Genomic DNA, 22,396 nt, shown 5'->3' on the forward strand with positions numbered 1-22,396 from the left:
TCCCCAAAGAGGCCCAGTAGGCAGCCTGCCCACTGTTGCCCTCTCCAGAAGAGGCAGGAGGACAAGAAAGCAGTGTCTAGAGGAGCAGGTGCTTCATTTCTGCAAAGGCCAGCACAGATGACTCTTCCTGGGGGCAGGGAGCCGTTTTGAAGACAGCAGTGATGGGGGTAGTGACAGCGTCTGCAGAAATCCCCAGTGAGGTCAAGTGGGGTAGAGTGGACACACTGGGTGGAGTAGAGTGTGCAGGTTCATACTCTTCCTGCTTCCAGAAGCTGGGTGTGGGAGGACTGGAGAGGCTCAAGCCTTTCGGCCACTGAAGAGAGAAAAAATACCAGGGAGGAGAATGAGAATTAAGGGGATAAATAATCATAAAAGCTGGAAGTGAAGGGCTGGGAAGGTGGCTCAGTGGTAGAGTGCTTGCCTTGCATGCATGAGGCCCTGGGTTCGATTCCTCAGCACCACATAAGAAAAAAGAAAAAAGCCGGAAGTGGCGCTGTGGCTCAAGTGGTAGAGCGCTATCATTGAGCTGAAGAGCTGAGGGACAGCGCCCAAGCCCAGAGTTCAGGCCCCACGACTGGACCCAAAAAAAAAAAAAAAAAAAAAGCTGGAATTGAGGAGGAGAGAAGAAGAAAGGGGAGAAAAAAAGGGAAGAGGAGAGAAGGAAGAGGGAAGAGGAGCCAAATGAGTGTGTGTGTGTGTGTGTGTGTGTGTGTGCGTGCGCGCACAGCGGGAGTCTTACATCTGAGAATGAATAGGGAGACAACTTGTTTTCCTGGATTTGGGGGTTCTCTAAATTACCTATGAGGGAGATATATTGATTTCTAATAATTATGACTGGAAGCCCCAGTTGTAAAGCCTGATTCTGGATCCAAACACACATGGAGAAAGTGTCACAACATACAAAGAAATGGAAAAAAATGAGTTTTACACTTTGATCCAAAACTGGAGAGAGAAAAATTCTCATCTTTCTGTCTCCACCTTACCTATAGAAGTGTCACAACTTTCAAGAAGAAAGGACTGCCAGGAAGTATGCAGGTTTCTCTATCCTGGAAGATGAGTTTCTGGACAGCCAGGCCAAAAGGACCAGTTGGTTGCAATAAGTATTTTGTTAGCACGGGAGCAAGAACATCACTTTTTAAAGACATCTTTATTTTTTGCTTCTAATTTTATTTATTTATTTTTATTATTACAGAGGGGTTGCAATTACATAGATCAGGTATTGAGTACGTTTTTAAGACACTTTCATTCTTTTTTCAGAAGATGCACAGTGGTTCAAACAGAGCTTTATTTCCTCCCCGGGACCATACGTAGACCAGAGGTAAGCCATTCCAGAATAGAAAGAAGCAAGGCAGTGTTTGATTCCCCCTAAACACCGTCCATTCGGCACCAGATCGGTAGCTAGGGCAGGTGTCAGGAAGTGGTAGCTTCAGCAACAAAGATACGCTTGTAGCCCTTGATCTCCTTGACCTCATTGCTGCTGATGAGGACTTGGAGCTGGCGAGATCCAGCTTTGATGGGGTACAGCTCCAGATGAACTTTGATGGTGTGCCCGGGGCTCAGTGTTCCAAAGCTGAAAGTGAAAAAAAAACTTGGGTGGGGAATGGGGGGTTCCCCATCCCACTTGGCAACACCACCAAGCTTCTCCTTTCCTGAGGAGGGTGGGGACGTGGACCAGTGGAGACACCTCTTCTCAGACACCAGAGCAAGAGGTAGACAAGTGGCATCACTTACTTTTCCGAGATCTGCCCACTGAGGAGGCCGCTTCCCTCCAGTACCATGACGCAGTTAGCCAGGGCCACAGTGAGGGTGTTGGTGAGAGTGATGTGGACTCTCAGGATCTTGCCCACCACAGCCTTCTCAGACACCTGTGTGGAGAGAAGACGGGGGGGGGGGGGGCATCTGCCCTTACTTCTGTAGTCCACTCAGAAACCTTCCTCCTCTGCCTCCTGGTGACCACCAGGGTCCCTATGTAGAGCTAAGGCACTGCCATTGAGGTAGAAGACCAGGAGCTGAGAATGTCTGAGGCCTGTTCTAGAAGATCAGAATACTCCAGGAAGCTACCAAACATAGAAATGGGCACCAAGCCGAAACCTGTCCCTATCCCGTCATGAACTGAAGTACCAGCTCTCTCAGAGACCTCACCTCAATAGTCAGGTGAGGGGGCTGCAGACAGAAGTCCTTTAGAACCAGGATGTTTCGCCCTGTCCCTTCAACCTTGGCGATGCCGGACACTCGGATCTGCTTCTCATCTGTCAGCTTTTCTCTGTAATTGCTGTAGGGCAGCAGGAGTAGTGACTGGATCTCTAAGAATAGGCAAAAATCATCCTGAGTCAAGGAAATGTGTCAGAGGAGAGGGAGGTAGGGATGGAGAGGGAATGAAAAGGAGGGAGAGAGAAAGAGAAAGTGGGAAAGAGAAGGAGGGAGGGAAATAAGGAAACGGAAGGAACACGAGAAACATAGTTTGTGGAGAGAGAAAATGTGTGTGTGTGTGTGTGTGTGTGTGTGTGTGTGTGTGTGTGTGTGCGTGTGCATATGCTGCATAGACTGTCCCCCAGAGCTCAACTGCTCTCTTACCTTGGGGGGCTGATACCATAGGTTCAACAGTGGGCACATGGCTACCCACAACCAGCCACGTCGCTGCCAGGGGTGAGTGTGGTATAATGTGGTTTCTGCCTCATACTAACCCTTCCCAACATCCACATTCAAGTCCACCATTTGCCTCCAGAGGGGGGGTCGAGCGCCACCTCCATGCAGCAGGGCCTGCGCGCAGAAGTGCACCCGCAGCCTGATGGGCGCCTGCGTGTGGGCTCTGTCCGGAACTGTCTGGACATGCAGGATGAACAGCACGTCCTGGCCCCACTCTGGCGTCCTGGCCAGGTGAAGCTGCAGCCGTACGGGCGGATCCTCAAACTCCCCGGACCCCAGGAGATCCAGGAGGGATGAAGAGGCCCTTTGGGGTCCCAGCAGTGTTCTGGATGCCTTCATGAAGACGGACCGTTCCTCAGGAGATCCTGACAGCGTGGGAGACACAGGAAAGACATCAGAATGAGGACCAGAAACAACTCCCAGCTGTTATCCAGAAGTCCCGCCCCCAACCATGTGATTAGCAGCCCAGGGAGGCAAGCCGGCCAGGCGGTATGGTGGACGGGACCATGGGGACTAGTGCTGCTCAGTGCTGGCTTCAAGTTCTGTACTCAGATCTTTGACCCAGGGATGAGATCAGCTTGCTTCACAAGGACGCCCAAAACAGTTGTGTTAGGTAAATTGCCAAATGTAAGCACTCAGCACCAGTATTCATCACGGTCACCCTCCTTCTCAAAGCCAGAGGCTTATCTCCCGGACTGGCATCCTTTCTCCTAAAACACATGTTCCAACCTTTTAATCTCGGGAACTCCGCAACATCCAGGCTTAACCCAAATTTACCCAAACTGTGGACTCCCCTAGGGCATTGGTTTGCCTACAAACCAATGTATTCTATGTAGTAGCTCACTTAACCTTTTGGGGTACTGTTATCCCAGAGGAGAAAGTAGGGGCATGAGGATGGTAAGACCATGAAGGCTTATACAGCCAGACCATGGCCGAGCCTTGTTTAGCCCTCAGGTGGCCTGACCCCACTCAGACTCTCCATGAAGATGTTTGCACTCTCCCACAGACCCAGAGCTCTCCCACTCCTGAGTTTCTGTCTTTCCCATTCCTGTTACTCCTCTGCTTTGGACATAGGGAGATAGTGCTATTACCCTGGGAGAGAGTTACCAAATAACATACAGGATCTCACCAGATTCTGAGCTACTTAGGAGGAAAGTGATCGAAGGGTTCATGTTTTCAGGCCAGCCTGAGCAAAAAGTTAGTGAGACCCTAACTCAAAGAACAATTGGCATGGTAAGTGTGTGTCTGTCATCCCAGCCACATCAGAGGCAGATGTAGAGAAATCATAGTTAAAGCCTGACCCAGGCAAAATATTTGAAACCCTATCGGAAAAATAACTAAAGCAGTAAGGCTGGCAATGAGGCTCAAGTTGTAGAGCACTTACCTAGTTCAACCCCCAGGACCACCAAAAAAAAGAAATATACACACACATATACAGGACCTCCAATGAAAATTGAACTTCAGAGAAAAAGTAACTTGGGGTATGTTATATTGGATGCAACTTATTTAATGCTGCATGAAACATACATTGAAAATCATGTCTGTTTGAACTTGAGTTTCTGAGAGTGAATTCTTTCTTTTTGGTATGTGGGGCTTGAACTCTGGACCTGGACACTCTCTCTCAGCTCTTCAGCTCAAGGCTAGCACTCTACCACTTGAGCCACAGCGCCACTTCCAGTTTTCTGGTGGTTTATTGGAGATAAGAGTCTCACAGACTTTCCTGCCTGGACTGGCTTTGAACTGTGATCCTTAGACCTCAGCCTCCTGAGTAGCTAGGATTACAGGTGTGAGCCACCGGTGCCCGGCAGTGAATTCTTTTTAATATGTCACATTTGTTTAACTGAATTTATTGGAATTCCAATTTCACCAGATACATATTCCTAAATGTGTCAAACTGCCCCTACACCCACACGGGCAGCATCCAGGAAAGCCCTTAAGAGATCTTCAGGAGGAGGAAGTGATTGGCTGGTGATGGTTTTAACGCAGAGCCACCCAGCAGCCACACCCACCCTTCCCCAAATCCCAGTACCTTCTGGATACTTGTAGGAGTTGGTGATGTCCTGGCGGCGGTCTGATGCTACCATTTTGGTGCTGATCTCCTTCCCAATGGAACTGGTGTCGTGGGCAAGGATTTCTTGGGCCTGGCCCTTCTCAAGAAGCCAAATGACTTCATCAGCATTCACCTCAGCAAACACTAAAGAGGTGTCATAGTCCAAGTGGACATCCCCTTCCCGGACAGCCTTCACAGAGGCAGGGCCACAGCAGAACATGCCTGTGAAGGCAACAGGAGTTATATGGGGTGTGGGGCAGGGTGGCTAGTCATAGTTGTGGGAGGCGGAGAACAAGGATGAACAGTGGCACTAGTGACCCTCACTGTTGGGGTACCCACCTCCAAGACCAAGCTCTTTTGTTTCCATTAATTCATCTGACCCTCTCTGTAACTCTATGTGGCCCCCGTCGCCAACACTTTACAGGTAAGGAGGACAGAACCGAGAGGCCCAGATCGGAAACTACAACTCGGTTACAACCACAACTCTGGGGAAGGAGAAAATACTGCTGCTCTTTGGCTCCCTCTCACAGGTCCGGTCGCCTTCATAGGCCTCCCAGGGAGCCTGTCCCCTACCACCACAGTCCTCACATACCACTGCTGGTTTGCTGGGGAGTAGGGTCCAGAACCTGCCACCCATTGTAGCCCGGTGGGAGGTCTTTCCGGATCATCCAGCACTCGTTCCAGACATGGAAGTTCCTGTGGAAGGGAGGAAGGAAACAGGACACAGTTTGTGTGTGTGTGTGTGTGTGTGTGTGTGTGTGTGTGTGTGCACTTGCACTCTGCTACCAACTTTTTGCTGGTTAATATGGATAAGAGTCTCTAGGATTTATCTGCCCTGGCTGGCCTTGAACCATGATCTTCAGATCTCAGCCTCCTGAGTAGCTAGAATTACAGGTGTGAGCCACTGACCCAGTTTCTTTTCTTTCTCTCTTTTTTTTTTTTAATCAGTTGTGGGGCTTGAACTCTGGGCCTGGGCGCTGTCCCTGTGTTCTTCAGCTCAAGGCAGGTGCTCTACCGCTTCAGCCACAGCGCCACTTCTGGTTTTCTAGTGGTTTTTTATTGGAGATAAGAGCCTCATGGACTTTCTTGCCCAGGCCGGCTTTGAACCACGGTCCTCAGATCTCAGCCTCCTGAGTAGCTAGGATTACAGGCGTGAGCCACCAGCACCCAGCTGGCCTAGTTTCTTAAGAATCTTGTCTCCCACTACCCTGTACCATTAACAGGCCTTAGCACTTAATATGGCTTTAAGACTTGTGCCTACTTTACTGTCTCCATCTTATTTTATTTTATGGCACCTGTTCTGGACTTGCCTGATATTTCCTCATGATTAGATCCAGGTAGTACATTCATAGATGGAATATTGTATAAGACATAAATCTTTTTCATATATACCATTGCTGCTTGAGTCAGAAGTGATTCAATCCCCCTCTCCCCGGAGTATATCTGTACATTCCAGGTTAAAGAACCTGCTTGCCTATTGAAACAGACTCCATCTTTATTTTATAGATAAGAGAACTGAAGCTCCTAAGAGGAAGGAGACTCCAGCTCCAGCAGCTAGTTTTCATGCAAGTCATGGAGTCTTAGCTGATAACTTGCTGGAAAAGGAAAACACAACAAACCAGAGTTGGGGTAAAGCAAAGGAGAAAAGTCTGAGGGAAAGAGATTTGAGGTGCATAAATAAAAGAACATACTGTCTCACAGGGAGAAGAAGAAGCAGAGAGAGTGAGAGAGAAAGAAAGGCTGACAGAGGAAATCCAGACACAGCAATTCCAGGCAGTGAGTTTCCTGGAGGAAAAACAACAGTACAGACTCAGAGAAAAATGAGGTGAGTAAAGACTTTTGGGTCAGTGAACAGGACACACAACTGTGCATTTGGTTGAAGTTCTAGAAATTTTGCTCGTATCTTTTGCACTCTGAAATAAGCTTCGTTGGGGATCTAATGAGCCAGAGCAGCTTCTGAGATGGGATTTATTCTCAGAACATCAACGGCCATAGACAGAGCAGTGATGCTTCAAGGCCAGAAAGTACTAGATCATTTCATCCCTGACCCTCTTACCACACTTTGTCTGGTTTCTGAGTTGGCAGCATCTCTGCATTTTGATCATAGTAGGTGTCGATGGTCAAATTTCCATCCATGCTGTGTGCAGAGCGGAAATTGGAAACCACTCGCGTTGGAACACCTAAGCATCGCATTACTGTTGAGAAGAAAAAGAAGGATCAGTGAGCTTTTTTCAAGCAGAATTATTTTCCATGCATAATTTGTAACTTTCACATTGGTGGAAGATCCTTTTAGATCCATGCCTGTAACTCCTTTATTCTCAGAGCACAGATGGAATCCTGTTGTCCATTTGTCTGGCCCATGGCATCCATTCACCAAAAGGCAAAAATCATTTGACAGTCACTTAAAACAGTAATTCGCCCAAGTTATCATTTAGGACTTTTCCTACTCAGCAGCTTTCAGGTTAAATGTGTGTGCGTGTGTGAAAGAGAGGGTGAGGGGGAAGAGGAAAAGGGGAGAGAGAGATCCTAAAACATTTGTTAATTAGAATTTTTAAAATTCTAATTCTTTTTCTTGTTATGGTTGGTCATGGGATTTGAACTCTCTGGGCCTGGGCTCTGTCCCTGAGCTCTTTAGCTCAAGGCTAGTGCTCTACCACTTGAGCCACAGCGCCACTTCCAGTTTTCTGGTGTTTAATTGGAGATAATAGTCTCACAGGGCTGGGAAGGTGGCTCAGTGGTAGAGTGCTTGCCTTGCATGCTATGAGGCCCTGGGTTCAATTCCTCAGCACCACATAAGCAAAAAGGAAAAAGCCAGAAGTGGTGCTGTGGCTCAAGTGGTAGAGTGCTGGCCTTGAGCTGAAGAGCTGAAAGACAGCGCCCAGGCCCAGAGTTCAGGCCCCACAACCGGACCCAAAAAAAAAAAAAAAGAGTCTCACAGACTTTCCTGCCCAGACTGGCTTTGAACTCAGATCCTCAGATCTCAGCCTCCTGAGAGCTAAGATTACAGGCGTGAGCCACCAGCGCCCAGCCTAAAATTCTAATTCTTGAGATAAGTGGCTTAACTTTTCTGAGTTTGCCTCCTTGTGTGTAACACAAGGAAGAATTATACTATATAATCTTTCAGTCCTGAAGTTCTACTTGAAAACCAGAGCTTGGAAAAAGAAGAAGAAGAAAATTACAGAATGAATGGAAGGGCAGGCATCGCTAATTCTAGAGATAAAATGAATGTTACTGGAGATTCAGTGAGGTAGACGCAGATTTTGAAAAGGCAGCAGCGCCCTCTTGTGCCTACAATGGCTTTTTAGAAAGTGGAGTTACGATTTCACAGGTGTAGTCACACAAATCAGACTTTACAACTCTGCCAGGAACACACATACTACCACCACTGTCACCACCACTACCACCACCACCATCCCCTCACTAGACACAGATGGAATCAAGCCAAGAGCTGATGCACCCTGGGAACAGAGGTCCTGCCTCTATCAGTGTAGGAAGTCAGAGACAGCCCACCCCACTTGCAAGGCAGACTGGGAATCTACTCCCATATGCTGGGAGCACTACAGTGCTTTGGGAAGTAAAAGGATTATCAACAATGTCAATTGCTGATTGCTGGTGGCTCATGCCTAGAGTCCTAGCTATTCAAGAGGCTAGGATCTGGAAGATCAAAGCTCAAGCTCAGCAGGAAAAATGTTCTAAATGATGAAAGGGATGACATCGATCAAGATACATTTGACTTATAAACTGACTTGTTGAACTTGTACAACTACTTGAGGATAAGAAAAATACAATTAAAAGAGAAAAGTTCTCTAGACCCCTATCTTCAAAATAACCAGCAAAAACCAGGACTAGGAGTATGGCTCCAAGTGGTAGCGCATCTGTTTAGCGAATGTGAGGTCCTGAGTTCCAAACCTCAGGATCACCAAAAAGAGAGAATTGTTTCAGTTCGCTGAGGTTCCTTGGAAGGAGCAATATCATGAACTTTTGACCCTGAAGACCCAAGGTCACCTGTACAATGCCTACCTGGTCACCACATGGACTTCCCAGCCCACAGCAGGACCGGGAATGCTAGGAGCAATACAGTAAGTCTCAGCCCATTTCACAAGTAAACAAGTGAGAGCACTTGATTTGATCACTTACATTTAATTACTCAAGGCTCACTCTCCTCTGTAGCATTGAATCTAACTGCCAGGCTATGTTGCCCCTCTCAGAAAAGCCTAGAGCGTTGGCCCCTGTCTCTGTCCTCCCCGTCATGAGTTAGCCTGTCAGTCAGATGGACACTGACTGACCCCATGAGGTGTCTGGGCACCCTGGCAGGGGCCGGGGGAGGGTCCTCTGGCCTTGCCTTGGGGGAGACAGGAAGCATCCCAGCATCCATCTTCCTCCACCCATCTCCTCCATCTTCCAGATAGCAGGACCAACGACTTGGTGCTCAACTGTAAATAACTGATGACACCCATGCTTCTCAAGCCTAGTCCACAAGGCAACTTCTGCTTTAGGATTACAAGCAGCTCTCCCCCAGGGTGGAAACTAGCAGAGTGATTGCACCCCCAAGACTGTATAGCGTGCAGGTTGAGCGCCTGCTCCCTGGCCACCCCTGGCTGAAGGTCAGGGCAACCTTCATGATCTCATCAGGGTGATTCTTCACTCACCAGTACACATCACAGAGGCAAAGACCCAGCACTGTCCATACTTCACCGGTTGCCCGCCACTAGCTGACCACTGTCGCAGGATGGCCACACTGCCATTCCACTCCAGCGGGCTGACACCCATGGAGTAGTCTTCTCCCCAGTTCCCCTGCAGCACCCCATTGTCGTCGTTGCTGTTGATCTGTGGAGGAGAGGCAGGTGGGTGAGGCGGGGGGCTCAGGCTGTCCTCAGCCAGGGCTCAGAACCTTCGGTCCTTACCATGGCACTCACCACCCTGCACACGTACACCACGTCGTTCCGCTGAGAACAGTCCTTGGATGGGTTCATTAAGAAATACAGACTCTTGTTCAGGATCTCAAAGCAGATGTCTAGGATGCCCTCTTCAAACTTCCAAGACATCCCGAGGGAGAACAGAGAAGAGCAAAAAGTGGATAGAATTCTGAAACATTAACTCTCCTAACTGACTCTCAGGGATGGTGTGCATGTGTGTGGCCGGGTCGGGGTGGCGGGGAGAGACCTCAATGGACTTCTTTTTGTTGGGATGCAAAATTGTAGTTCTGGGGCTAGGAAGGTGGCTCAGTGATAGAGTACTTGCCTTGCATGCATGAGGCCCTGGGTTCGATTCCTCAGCATCACATAAGCAAAAACAAAAAAAGCTGGAGCTGGCGCTGTGGCTCAAGTGGTAGAGCGCTAGCCTTGAGCTGAAGAGCTCAGGGACAGCGCCCAGGCTCAGAGTTCAGGCCCCATGACTGACAAAAAACAAAAAACAAAAAACCTGTGTAGTTCCGACAGAAAAGGCAAAAGAATTTTTAGAGAGTGAGCGATCTGGGGCTGGGAAGGTGGATCAGTGGTAGAGAGTGAGCGATCTCTGTTGGCTGAAAAGATGAAGGGAAGGTTTAAAACCTACCATATTTGGAAAGAGAGGGCAGACAAGAAGAGACTCTGGGGGATATTTATCTGAGGCCTTTGACTCTAGTAGGAAAGAAACCACATTAGCTGTGGTCGGTGGATGAGAAATGAAAAGCTGTCCAGGGCCCAAGTTCCCTCTGTGCATTAAATGACTATTTGCTCTTTATTGTAGAACCCTACCACTCACTTTTTTTTTTTTCAGTTACAATCAAGTACTTTGGTTAAATTTTTCACAAAGACTCGTCATCTTTTGGAGCTACTATCCATCTTTGGATGTGTTATTGGATTAAACAATATGGTACCTTCAGAAATTCTAGTGGTGGGGAGGAGAGGGGGGAATGCAGGGCAAGCCTGGCCACCTTTTCCTGTAGAGGGCAGATCTTACTTGGCCACAGGCTCTGTCTCCGCCGTTAGAGCATGAAAGCAGACATAGATATTTCAATAGATAAGCATGGCTGTTTTGCATTAAAATGTTATTTATAGACCCTGAAATTCATACTTCATATAATCGCTAATGTTACAAAATATTATTCATTTTTTTTGGTTGGTAATAGGATTTGAACTCAGACTCATGCATTTGCTAGGCAGATGCTCTTACTACTTGGGTAATACTCCTAGTCTTTTTTTGCCTTTAGTCTTTTTTAAAAAACAAAAACAGGTAAGGGCCTAAATTTTGCCTAGGATGGCCTGGATTGTGATCTTCCTACCTATGCCTCTTGTGAACCTGAGATTATAGAAGTGATAGACCATACACCTAGATATTCATATACACAAGATATTCATTTTGAAACTTTCTTTCAAAAGAATAATATTTTAAAATGTGAGGACCATTCTCATAAGTCCCCTTAGTGAGACTTATGAAAACAGGCAGAATTCCAGCACTTGGAAGGCAGAGGAAGGAAGGAGGATGGCTGGTTCATGGCCAGCCCTGTGTCAAACTATCCTTACCTCCCTACACACGTATTTTTTAAAGGCAGTAGGTAATATCTGGTCCATTAGTTACCATTTGCAATCCCCTGAAATGGATGAAGGAAGACATAATCAATTAGTCACTATTGAAGCTGAGAAATGAGCACGTGAAGGTTCATGTTAGTGGCCAGTCTACTTTGGGGTTATTTTAAGCCTTTCATAATGAAACATCAATTGCTAAAAAGGAAAAGCATCTCCTTTCCTTGCTTCTCTCACTGGGTGAAAAATGGGCCCAGGAATTCACGCTGTGTTCTTTGTTCCCTGTCTTTCATAAGCTAACAGTTGTCCCAGGACCGGCTTTAACAATCCCACCCCAGGCCCACCTTGAGGTGATAGTGTTACCTGACCATAGTTCCAGGGCCAGGAGGTAATGGCACTTTTATTGCCCTTGTAAACAAAGCCATAATCACTCATAATGTACTCCTGTAACAGTATTTCACTTGGTAGGTAGACATCGTCCTCTGAGTGGTAAAGAGTAGCAGACGGGGTAAATCCCCAAACCGGAAAAACAAAAAAACAAAAAACAGAGCAATAAAATTAAAACCAGTAATAACAGTATTTTAGGCAACTAGAACTATACCCAGTGAATTAATGGCAGCAGATACTAAGACTGACTCCTTCAAAGTCTACCATAAATTTCTCCAGAAGTTGGAAATCTATACTTTAAAAAATATGAACTGTAAGTTAAATATAATTAGAACCAATATTATGTGCCATCTGCTAAATTAATTTTTTAACATCACATGGTGCATATTTTTATCGTGCCATTTAAAAGAATTCTTTGTTTTTGGATTCTTCTTAAATTCTTTGTTTTTAAATTCTTTATTGTAGATTTAGAGCTGGGCATTGTGGCACCTGCATATAATCCGAGCACTCAGGAAGGCTGAGGCAGGAAGATTGAGTTTAAGACCAGCCTGGACTTAAATAATAAGACCCTGTGTCATAAAGAAAAAAATGGTATTTGTCATGAGAGCACACAACAACTTATTACATAGATATGCAGTGGTTTATCTTCTGGGATTTTCTCAGAAGAACCTCACAGAACATTCTCAATGGATCCAGTTAGCATTACTGCCCAGGAGCAGGCCTTACCTGGACTCCAGGGATTAAAAAGCAGGATGAAAGCCCCTACTGGGTAAGTTGCACTATGACCCTGGCCCTGAGAAATCTCTAGCTTCAGCATGTAGTGGCCAATAACTGCACTGGCCGATGAGAAAATGGAGACTTGGAGAGAGTTGGAGTCCATGATGAAGTCAGAAGTACTCCAGACATTGCCAAGCTGGGTCTGGGTCTGGTTGAATGAGAATGTGGCTTGTGTCCCTAGCTGTTCCGTGGGCTCGGGTCCTGGGTAGGAGAGAATGACCCCAGAAGGAGGCTTAAAAATCTATGTGTCACATGATTTCTGCAAGGCCTAAAGCTTACCCACATTCCCCCCACATCTTGCTTGTCTTTTTGGCTGGGGGTTTTATTGTTACTCAGGAAAACCACCTATGATCTTGGGGCTGTGTTTTATTTGTTGGTTTAATCTATAAATGGGGTTCACAATAGTGCCCATCTCAAAGCCTATCACAGGGGATAAATGGGATGGTATGTGTGTGAAGTTGTAGCACAGTCCCTGTGGACTTAAAGGTTGGCCATTATAAACAGGGTACAGGTGGCTCATACCTGTAATCCTAGCTACTCAGGGGGCTGAGATCTCAGGATTCTGGTTCAGAGCCAGTTCAGGCAGGAAAGCCTGTGAGACTCTTAACTCCAATTAACCACCAGAAAACCACAAGTGGCACTCTGGCTCAAAGTGGTAGAGTGCTAGCCTTTAGCCAGAGAGCTTAGGGACCGTGCCCAGGCCCTGAGTTCAAGCCCCACAACCAACCAAAAAATAAATAAAAAAATAATAAAAAAGGTTGGCTGTCATAGTCACAGGTACAGATTGCTGAGCTGCCAAATCGTTCCTAATAGCACCAACAGAGTACTCAGCGTGAGAGCGTGAAGGTCCTAGGCATTCCAGGAGAGGAGAGGGAAAAAAGCTTCAGAAAGGAGGAACAGGGAAGCTGGGCATGGAAGGCTTGTAATCCTAGCACTCAGGAGGCTGAGGTAGGAAGATCACAAATTCAGGGTCAGGCTGGGTTTACATAGCAAGACCCTGTCTCAAGGAGAAAAACAACAACAACAAAAAAGCTAAGTACCACACTTATTATCATCCTAGCCAAGGAAACAGATCAAAGGACCCTGATTCAAAGCCTCAAAGCCAGCTTGGGCACCCGAGTCTGCAGACTCTTATCTCCAGTTAAAGATGCAAATGAAGCGAGGCCCTGAGTTCAAGCTCCAGTACCAGCAAGGGTGGAAGAGGGGAGGGAAGGGCTGCAAAGGAACTTTTCTAACTTTCTATTTTAGGGGAACCCATAGAGGTCCCTGGGGGTAGGAAAAGCTCACCAGTCTCAGCCACAAAGGTGATGTGGTCCTTCTGAGGCTGGAAGGGTCGGTTGAAATTTAGCCTTATGTAGAAGCCCTGGCCTCTGCGCAGGATGAGATGCTTCACGCCCATTTCCTGCGTGTGGTGGTCCTTGTTGTTCTTGGGAGTCTGCAGGTCCACAGATCGGAGCTCCAAGTCTGCCACTAGAAGAGAGGAAAGACAGGCCATTGCCAAGCTGTGACTGGCTGGCATACTCACAACTCCTAAGTTGTTTCTGTCTCTGACTTGGCAAGACTCCTGTACTAGTACTTCTGCCTTCTTGTCTCCTAATTGCCTGAATCTCTCTCTCATGGGGCAAGTCACCAGATCCTGGTTAGGAGACCCAGAGTACCTTGATCCTGGTGACATCCATGCTTGGACCTGCGACACCATACCAGAGCAAAATGCTACTAGATTCCTGAAAGCTACTCTGTCATCCTGTGGCATAGTAATAAGCATATTAACGTTTTTTATAAATGAGTTTATCCAGAATTAAAATAGTCAAAGGCAACAACTACTGAACACACTACTCATGACAACTCATGGTATTGCTACCGTTTACAGGCAAGAAGTTTTAGCTGGTGCATGGGACCGGTGGAATGGATCAAGCAGTAACCAGGGCTGCTTAGCAAGGGCAAAGCTCTGAGTTCAGATCCTGGTACTCCAGAAAAAAAATTGTAAGCATTTGGCCATCAGCCTGTGAGGACAGCAGATGGGGTGGTTGCTGCAGATATAGATTTGCTGTCTAGCTGCCCAAATGCTGATACTCAATTACTCTCACTCTCTGCTCATGCCCAACTGAGACAAGAAGCTTTTTTTTTTTTGTCTGTCATGTGGCTTAAACTAGGGGCTTGGGTGCTACCCTTCAGCATTTTTGCTCAAGGCTAGTATTCTGTCATTTTGAGCTACAGTGCCACTTCGGTTTTCTGGTGGTTAATTGGAGATAAGAGTTCCACAGACTTTCCTGCCTGGGTTGGCTTTGAACTGCGATCCTCAGGTCTCAGCTAGGATTAAAGGCATGACCCACCAGTGCCTGGTTCAGGAAACTATTTGAAATGTCATGGAAGACTTCAATCCTTCAAATTCTTGTATAACTTTGACTATATGGTGAAGGTGCACTTAAAATGACAGATTTAAGGGATTGTGCTCCTATATTTGCATTTGATTTCAATTGTTTTTGTTAAATGTATTGAACATTACTGAGTATTTTGAATCTATCTGTGTAGCTAGGATTACAGGGTTGAGCCACCAGGTCCTGGATGCAGGACGGCTTTTCAAGCTTGGTGTATACTGTGACTGTGTGAAATTTCTCCTTCAATGTCAACCTTTAATCTTCAAGATTTAGTAAGAGTTAGGCGCTGGTAGCTCTTGAGACCTGGAGGATCATGGGTCAGAGCTCGTGTGGGAAGAAAAGTCTGTGAGACCTCGTCCCCAATTAACCAGCACAAGGCCAGGCTGAAGGTATGACTCAAGTGGTAGAATGCCCACTGTGCACAAGGAAGTTAAGCAAGAGCATGAAGATCTGAGTTCAAGCCCTAGTATGGCAAAAAAAAAAAAAAAAAAAGAAAGGAAAGGAAAGGAAAAGAAAGGAAAGGATAGGATCAATCTTCTTACAAAGATAATACCTCCTAGAGGTCCACCCACCCTGAGAGCTCATGTAGCACAAAGGGGTAGTGAGAAATGTCTAGGAGCCCTAGCAGGGATGGGACAACTTTCCTGGATGCTAGAAACAGCATAGTCCCTACCAGCATAGCTCCTAAGTGCAACCAGCGCAGTGTATCCTTTTACCCAGGATTCTTCCCAGTTTGGGAAGCAAAGGAGGAAGAAGAGGGAAGATGTCTTTCTTTCTGTGCCCAAAGTTGCAGGTCATGATGCAATTCGTTCTCCATTGGACACTTAGATGGTTTTTTTTTTTTCATCCCACTTAATATAATTATGCATTTGGCTCACTAAAGGGCTTTTTGTGTCAAGGAGACATGAGAATAAAAGGAAAGGCTCCCAAGGAAACCAGAAAGAAGAGCCAAGAGAATCAAGAAGAGATTCAACAATGCAGGAAATTCAGCAGAATCAATTAAAAAAACAACAACAGATAAAACACGTCAGCACCCACAAGACCTGACTTGGCTCTGGTCCCACTGAAGTTAATGACATAAGTAGGAGAAAAGGTAAGCTCCAGATACAAGACTCCTGGCACTTGTCTGACTAATACAAAGACACAAGTAATAAAAGGATCAAGTTATATCCCAATGTATTATCAGCCTTACAAAAAAAAAAGACATTAAGACAGCCATTTACCTGTAAGGAATTCTGAGAAATGAAATGCCTATCTTTTGAGAAACTAAAGCCTGAGACAATTCTGCACTTATGCATGGCTCCATGTGCCTATTTGGGTCTGGTCTTGGAGGCAGCCATCCGAATAACATCTAGAGCTAGCCTTCTGTCATCTTCCTGAACCCAGATTTCCCCCATGCTAGAACAAAGCATAATACCTAATTTCAGAAAAGTATGGATTATGTTTATGGTCAGTTGCAAGAGCATTTTTTTGTTTGTTTGTTTGTTTTTTTGGGTCCGGTCATGGGGCCTGAACTCTGGGCCTGGGCGTTATCCCTCAGCTCTTCAGCTCAAGGCTAGTGCTCTACCACTGGAGCCACAGTGCCACTTCTGGCTTTTTTCTTTTTGCTTATGTGGTGCTGAGGAATCGAACCCAGGGCCTCAGGCATGCAAGGCAAGCACTCTACCACTGAGCCACCTTCCCAGCCCCGCAAGAGCATTTTTTAAATATCTGAAATGGGGGGCTGGGAAGGTGGCTCAGTGGTAGAGTGCTTGCCTTGCATGCCTGAGGCCCTGGGTTCGATTCCTCAGCACCACATAAACAAAAAAACAACAATAAATATCTGAAATGGTTTATATTCTCATAACTCTCTCTGTTGTGTATGTGTGTGCGTGCATGCATGTGTCCTTCAGTGCTGGAGTGTTAACTCATGCCCTCGCGTTTGGTGAGAATGTATTCTACTGCTGAGCCACCATACCTCAGTCCTGTTTTGGGTACTGATTACTTTGAGCCTGGAATGCAATCTGCCTATGTTTTATGCTTCCATTGTAGCTGGCACGACAGGCATACATACCGTGTCCAACTTCTTTCTTGGAGATGGTGTAGCAGACTTGTTTTTTTTGCCCAGACTAGCCTCTTGACCTCTGTCTCCCAAGTATGAGTCATCAGTGCTTGGCTTATGATAGAGTATTAATACCGCTCCCCACATGCAGAGGGTACTGGGCAGAGCTAGGACTCAAGCCAGCCAGGCTGGCTCCAGAGACTGCCCTCCTAACGTCCACAGGTCCCTGCCTTCCCTGGAGCCTCTCCCAGGATCTTTGCTGAGTAGATAGATGTATGTGTACATCAAGGCCAAGGAGCGATCCAAATGTTGACCCGTAAATTCCTCTTCTAGGATTCTTTTAAAAATAAGATGATCAGGGCTGGGAAGGTGGCTCAGTGGTAGAGCGCTTGTCTTGCATGCCTGAGGCCCTGGGTTTGATTCCTCAGCACCACATAAGCAAAAAGAAAAAAGCCGAAGTGGCGTTGTGGCTCAAGTGGTAGAGCGCTAGCCTTGAGCTGAAGAGCTGAGGGACAGTGCCCAGGTTCAGAGTTTAGGCCCCACAACCGGACCCAAAAAAAAATTTAAAAAAAAAAAAAGATGATCAGTGGTAGACAAAAATATAAGCATAAGGATTTTCGGTGTGACTTAAATATCCTTCAATCACAGTTGGATATTAAACCTTATTCCTTTCATCTGATGTTATCAGCAAAGAGGACACCAAGAGGAAGAACAACAACAAAACAAAGACTATAGAGGAGAAACACTCTCTAGATCCTAGAGGGAAATCGGCTCCCTAGATATTAAAAAGCAAAAAGTAAAAGTGACTGAAACCCAGCATGTTGCAGATTCTCTTTAGGCAGTGGAGTTGTGGGACAGGTGTCTTGAAGTTTTTCAGTGTTTAGACATGCCTTCCTTTTGTAGTTAGGAGAAAGTGTTACTTTGATTAAAGACAGGTTTCTGAGCAGGTGAGGCAACATAGAAGCCACACTTGAGGATTCATTTGGCTGTGGTTGTTTAGCCTAGACCGGAGGGGAAAAAAGAACAAACGTGGGGAGAGCTGAGAGAGTTCTGTTGCAACCATCTAAGGCAAAGACTAATGAGGACTTAAATACAGGTGTGGGTAAGAGGAAAGGAGGGACCACCCTACTCCATGCAGCAGGCTGATGGCTCTGCATTGGAATGTCTTGACTTGCAGAGATGCCAGCGAGTATGAAGACCCAGGCCAGGTAAAGGGGTCCACTGCCAAGGCCTGGATCCCTCCCGATGAAGACAGCAAAGGGTAAGTTACATGCAGCCCAGCCGGCAGAGAAGTGATCCCTGCCACCAAATGCCAGGTGGGCTCAGTCCCTTCTTTTCTAGTTAATCTACTTTTCTTTGTCCGCTTCTCAGTATTAGTGTCAATGTGAGGACTTTAACAAATATTTCACGCTTTTGCTTCTTCCCTCTTAAAAATTTATAAATATATATTCATATATAGGCATGCATATCTATATATGTGTGTGTGTGTGTGTGTGTGTGTGTGTGTGTGTGCTAAGTTCACTGTCCTGTTCTATACTTCTTTCAACTATGCAAGAATAAAAACGTCTTAAAACAAAATTTCAAACCCAAATCCTTAACCTGAGGAATCAAAGCCTTCCAGACTATGGTTCCAACATGTCCCCCATTGTGTATCTTCATATCGTGGCCTCCAAATAGAGCGTGACCACAGCTAGATGGGTGGCTCCTGCCCCTTCCTTAATATCTAAGTCTCCTTCGTACCAGTTCTTCCAGCCAAACTTTGCATCCATCTCCTTCCTGAAATCCTTTCCAAGCATTTCAGAAAACAGAAATACCTCAGTCGCTGCAGCAATGCTTCTATATCCATATTAGGCTACTAAGCTCCAGGCTTTAAGTGCACAGTATCCTCCTGCCCCTACCTATAACTACCCAATGAGATATCAGGAAGATAACAACAACCTATGTTGTTTGAGGGTATTTGGAAATGGACTGTCATATCCTGATAGTCTGATTCACAGACTTTTAAGAAATAAGTTGCTATCCATCAAAATATAAAGTGGAACCAGGTACTAGTGGCTCACGCCTGTAATCCCAGCTACTCAGGAGGCTAAGATCTGAGGATCGAGGTTCAAAGCCAGCCTCGGCAGGAAAGTCTGTGAGACTCTTATCTTCAATAAAACACCAGAAAACCAGAAGTGACACTGTAGCTCAAGTGGTAGAATACTCGCCTTAAGCTGAAGAGCTGAGGGACAGTGCTCAGGCCCAGAGTTCCAGCCCCACGGCTGACCAAAAAAAAAAAAAAAGTAAAGTGGAGGCAACCTTTGATCCAACAGTTACTCAGAAATTTTCCACATGAAAATATTTTCACACATGTGCAAAATTCTATCAAAGGAGACAGCCAATTTTCTTTTTTGGCGGGGGGGAGGGATCCGGTTGTGGGCCTGAACTCTGGGCCTGGGCGCTGTCCCTCAGCTCTTCAGCTCAAGGCTGGTGCTCTACCACTTGAGCCATAGTGCCACTTCCGGCTTTTTTTTCTTTTTGCTTATGTGGTGCTGAGGAATTGAACCCAGGGCCTCAGGCATGCAAGGCAAGTGCTCTACCACTGAGCCACCTTCCCAGCCCTTTATTTCCAATTTTTGATAAACTAGTACATACTGATATCACTAAGTTTTTTCAAAATCAAAATTTTAAGTAATGCGTAATATAATATATATCTTATATAATGTCTTATATACCACGTAATACATGTGTAATATATAATCTTATTTGTATAAAACAACTTTATATAAGGCAGCACTATCTGGAAGCAAATGGTTTCATTGTGCTTTCCAATAGGAAATTGAGAGTGTCTATCTAAAGTCTTTAGGGACCTCCTCAGATTTCCCAAGGCCATTATTGCCCCAAATTTCAGCTTCAGGAAAGAAAACGAACATCTGTATGTTCTATGCCCCAAGGTCCAAATGAAGGTGGAGAATCAGGAGGCAGGAGCTGGATTACACAATAAACCATGAACTGTCATATCAGTATCACCTCTGCTGCCCCTTTCCTGTGTCCCCAGCCTGCCCCAAGCTTCTTCCCGTCTCTTGATTCAACACTTCAGAAAAGTTACAGAGGTTACCAGTACTCACCAGGATCCATCTCCCTCCTTCTCCCGAAGGCCGAGCCCTGAGCTAGTCAGCATCAGAATTCCATTACTAATAGCCTCTCTGAGTGTTTAGAGCCGTCCTACTAGAAACTTTCCTTCCATCCTGGAATTGGGTGGAGCTATCATTTCCTTCTCCTCCCAATCCTACTCTGAAATTTCCCGTTGTTAAGGGTACATTTTAGCTTAAGGAAAGGAGCTTCTGCTTTAAGCCTTTACACTTGTGGAGGGGATTTGTTTCTGTGATCTCCCTTGTAAGCTGGGGAGACTCAAGTTATTTGGAAGGAAAGCTAGGCTTGTGTCTGCCCTTTTGCACCTCCGTCCCTTCAAGGGTTAGTAGCGCCTTCATTCTTAACCAGATCAGTCTAGCATGGACCAAGAGTGTCAGCACTGGGATGGGAAGGCCAAAAGACAGCATCCCTGAGGAAGGTAATGGACAAATGGTTACAGATGAGGCTTTGTACAGCTCGTTACTGCCCAGAGAGCTTTGCATCTTGAAGAAAAACAAGGCCCGGTCTGGGGCTATGATGTCAATTTAGAAGACATGTAGGAGACAAAAGCAGCACAGCATGTCTTTGTGGTGTAAGAAAAGCACTGTTTACACAGATAGACTCCTCATGACTGATCGTGACTTCTTTTTTAAATATTTGAAGAAAGTGCAGCCAGGATACTAGTGAACACACCTGTATGTGTGTTTGAAGCTGCTAATCCGTGTGCCATCCATGCCAAGGGAGGAAACCGTCGTGCCCAAAGATGTCCAATTAGCTCAGGGGATGTGGGGAGAGAGACCTTAATTGAAGGTAGTTTTTAATGGCATTTTGCGGTAAAAAAAAAATCTCTAAATTTACTACAAAATCTTTGACTCCGTTTGTGACCTTTTGTAATAAATTGTTTTAAAATGTTGCAAAAAATATTCTAATGAATTAAAAACATCACAGAGGGGGCTGGGAAGTTGGCTCAGTGGTAGAGCGCTTGCCTTGCATGCATGAGGCCCTGGGTTCGATTCCTCAGCACCACATAAGCAGAAAAAAAAGAAGCCGGAAGTGGCGCTGTGGCTCAAGTGGTAGAGCGCTAGCCAGTGCCCAGGCCCAGAGTTCAGGCCCCACGACCGGACCAAAAAAACACAAAAAAACATCACAGAGGGTATATATGAGATGTTTTAATCAGAGTGGAAAAAATATTTTATAAGAGAAAGTAAGAAAAGGGGTAGGAAGACCATGATAGGGGATTGGGACTTGTGGGTATGTGTTTACCAAACTTGACAGGCTAAAGGGAAGTAGAAGTACCCATTCAACGCCCTGGGTGAGGAACTTAGATTGGCCACATTAAGTGCAGCAAAGAAAACACAAGCTATTTATGTGTTTACTGATCATTGTCAGAGGTATGCAAGAGGTGCATAATTCCCCAGGATGATCTGGGTGATTCATGGGAAATTCCTGCACGTATTGTAAGCAAAGCTTTTGAAACATCCCCTGCCCACCCCAACTCTTTCTCTTGTTTTTTGAGATAAGGTTTCACTGTGTAGCTCAAACCTGCCTAGAGCTCACAATCTGTTTTAGCCTTCCAAATGCCGGGATTATAGGCATACACCAGCAGGCCTAGCCTTAAAAAATACCTTCAGTAACATATACATACATACACACATACATATATATATATATATATATATGGTGTATACTATATACACACTATACACTATAAATACTATACAGTATTCACTATGTGCTATATATGTGCTATATAGTATATACTGTATAGTATGCTATATAGTATATATTAGTGTATATGTATGCTATATATAGCAGATATATGTGTAGGTATATGTATATATGTGTATATATATATATTTAAGGAAGGAAGAATTTTGACAAATAATTTTCAGAATAAAAATCTAAATTCCAGGGGGGCTGGGAAGGTGGCTCAGTGGTAGAGCGCTTGCCTTGCATGCCTGAGGCCCTGGGTTCAATTCCTTAGCACCACATAAGCAAAAAGAAAAAAAAGCCAGAAGTGGCGCTGCGGCTCAAGTGATAGAGTGCTAGCCTTGAGCTGAAGAGCTGAGGTTCAGCGCCCAGGCCCAGAGTTCAGGCCCCACGACTGGACCCAAAAAAATAAAAATAAAATAAATAAAAATCTAAATTCCATATTACTATTTTGAAAGTAGAATTTTAAAAATAATGGAAGATACAGTTTAGTAAATTTCCTTCCTGTAATTTTGTCTGTGCACAGGTAGGGTTTTTCCTGTAGCTACAATCGTACTGTATCTTGAAGATAAGATTTTTGTTTTAAGTGAAAATTTACAAATCAAACAATTTACCAGGTTTTTGAAATGAATGCCTTAATGTAATGACTTGGAAAAATGCTATGGAAAAGTAAGTTTTCAGATAGTCAGATATTTATGTATTTATTATTTATTTATTACATTGGCAGTACTGGATTTTGAACTCCGGACCTTGCTCTTGTTAAGCAGGCCCTACTTATTTATTTTAACTGTTT

The 22,396-nt window shown here is 45.4% G+C and overlaps 1 protein-coding gene across 1 annotated transcript; it reads right to left on the minus strand.

Annotated features, from left to right (window-relative positions):
* Positions 1-1,410: 1,410 nt before the first annotated feature.
* Tgm7 (transglutaminase 7) lies at positions 1,411-19,899 on the minus strand. Its single transcript, XM_042687824.1, has 13 exons — positions 19,890-19,899; positions 13,651-13,833; positions 12,313-12,564; positions 11,563-11,681; positions 9,601-9,729; positions 9,346-9,523; positions 6,753-6,891; positions 5,289-5,392; positions 4,676-4,918; positions 2,685-3,011; positions 2,143-2,303; positions 1,732-1,865; positions 1,411-1,570 (listed from the first exon to the last, which is right to left on the minus strand). The coding sequence occupies exons 1-13, from the start codon at positions 19,897-19,899 to the stop codon at positions 1,411-1,413; spliced, it is 2,139 nt and encodes a 712-aa protein (XP_042543758.1).
* Positions 19,900-22,396: the final 2,497 nt, after the last annotated feature.

Source organism: Dipodomys spectabilis, unplaced genomic scaffold (genome assembly GCF_019054845.1).
Source record: "Dipodomys spectabilis isolate Male_0828 unplaced genomic scaffold, ASM1905484v1 ptg000108l, whole genome shotgun sequence".
NCBI classification, from domain to species: Eukaryota; Metazoa; Chordata; class Mammalia; order Rodentia; family Heteromyidae; genus Dipodomys; species Dipodomys spectabilis.

What these genes read in the sequence shown, in the direction of transcription:
- Tgm7 (XM_042687824.1), bottom strand. An exon ending in TCCCCAGCAAACCAGCAGTG is followed by an intron (nt 4,919 to 5,288) that starts GTATGTGAGGAC and finishes TTGCCTTCACAG; the next exon opens with GCATGTTCTGCTGTGGCCCT. An exon ending in CCCCTCACCTGACTATTGAG is followed by an intron (nt 1,866 to 2,142) that starts GTGAGGTCTCTG and finishes CTCTCCACACAG; the next exon opens with GTGTCTGAGAAGGCTGTGGT.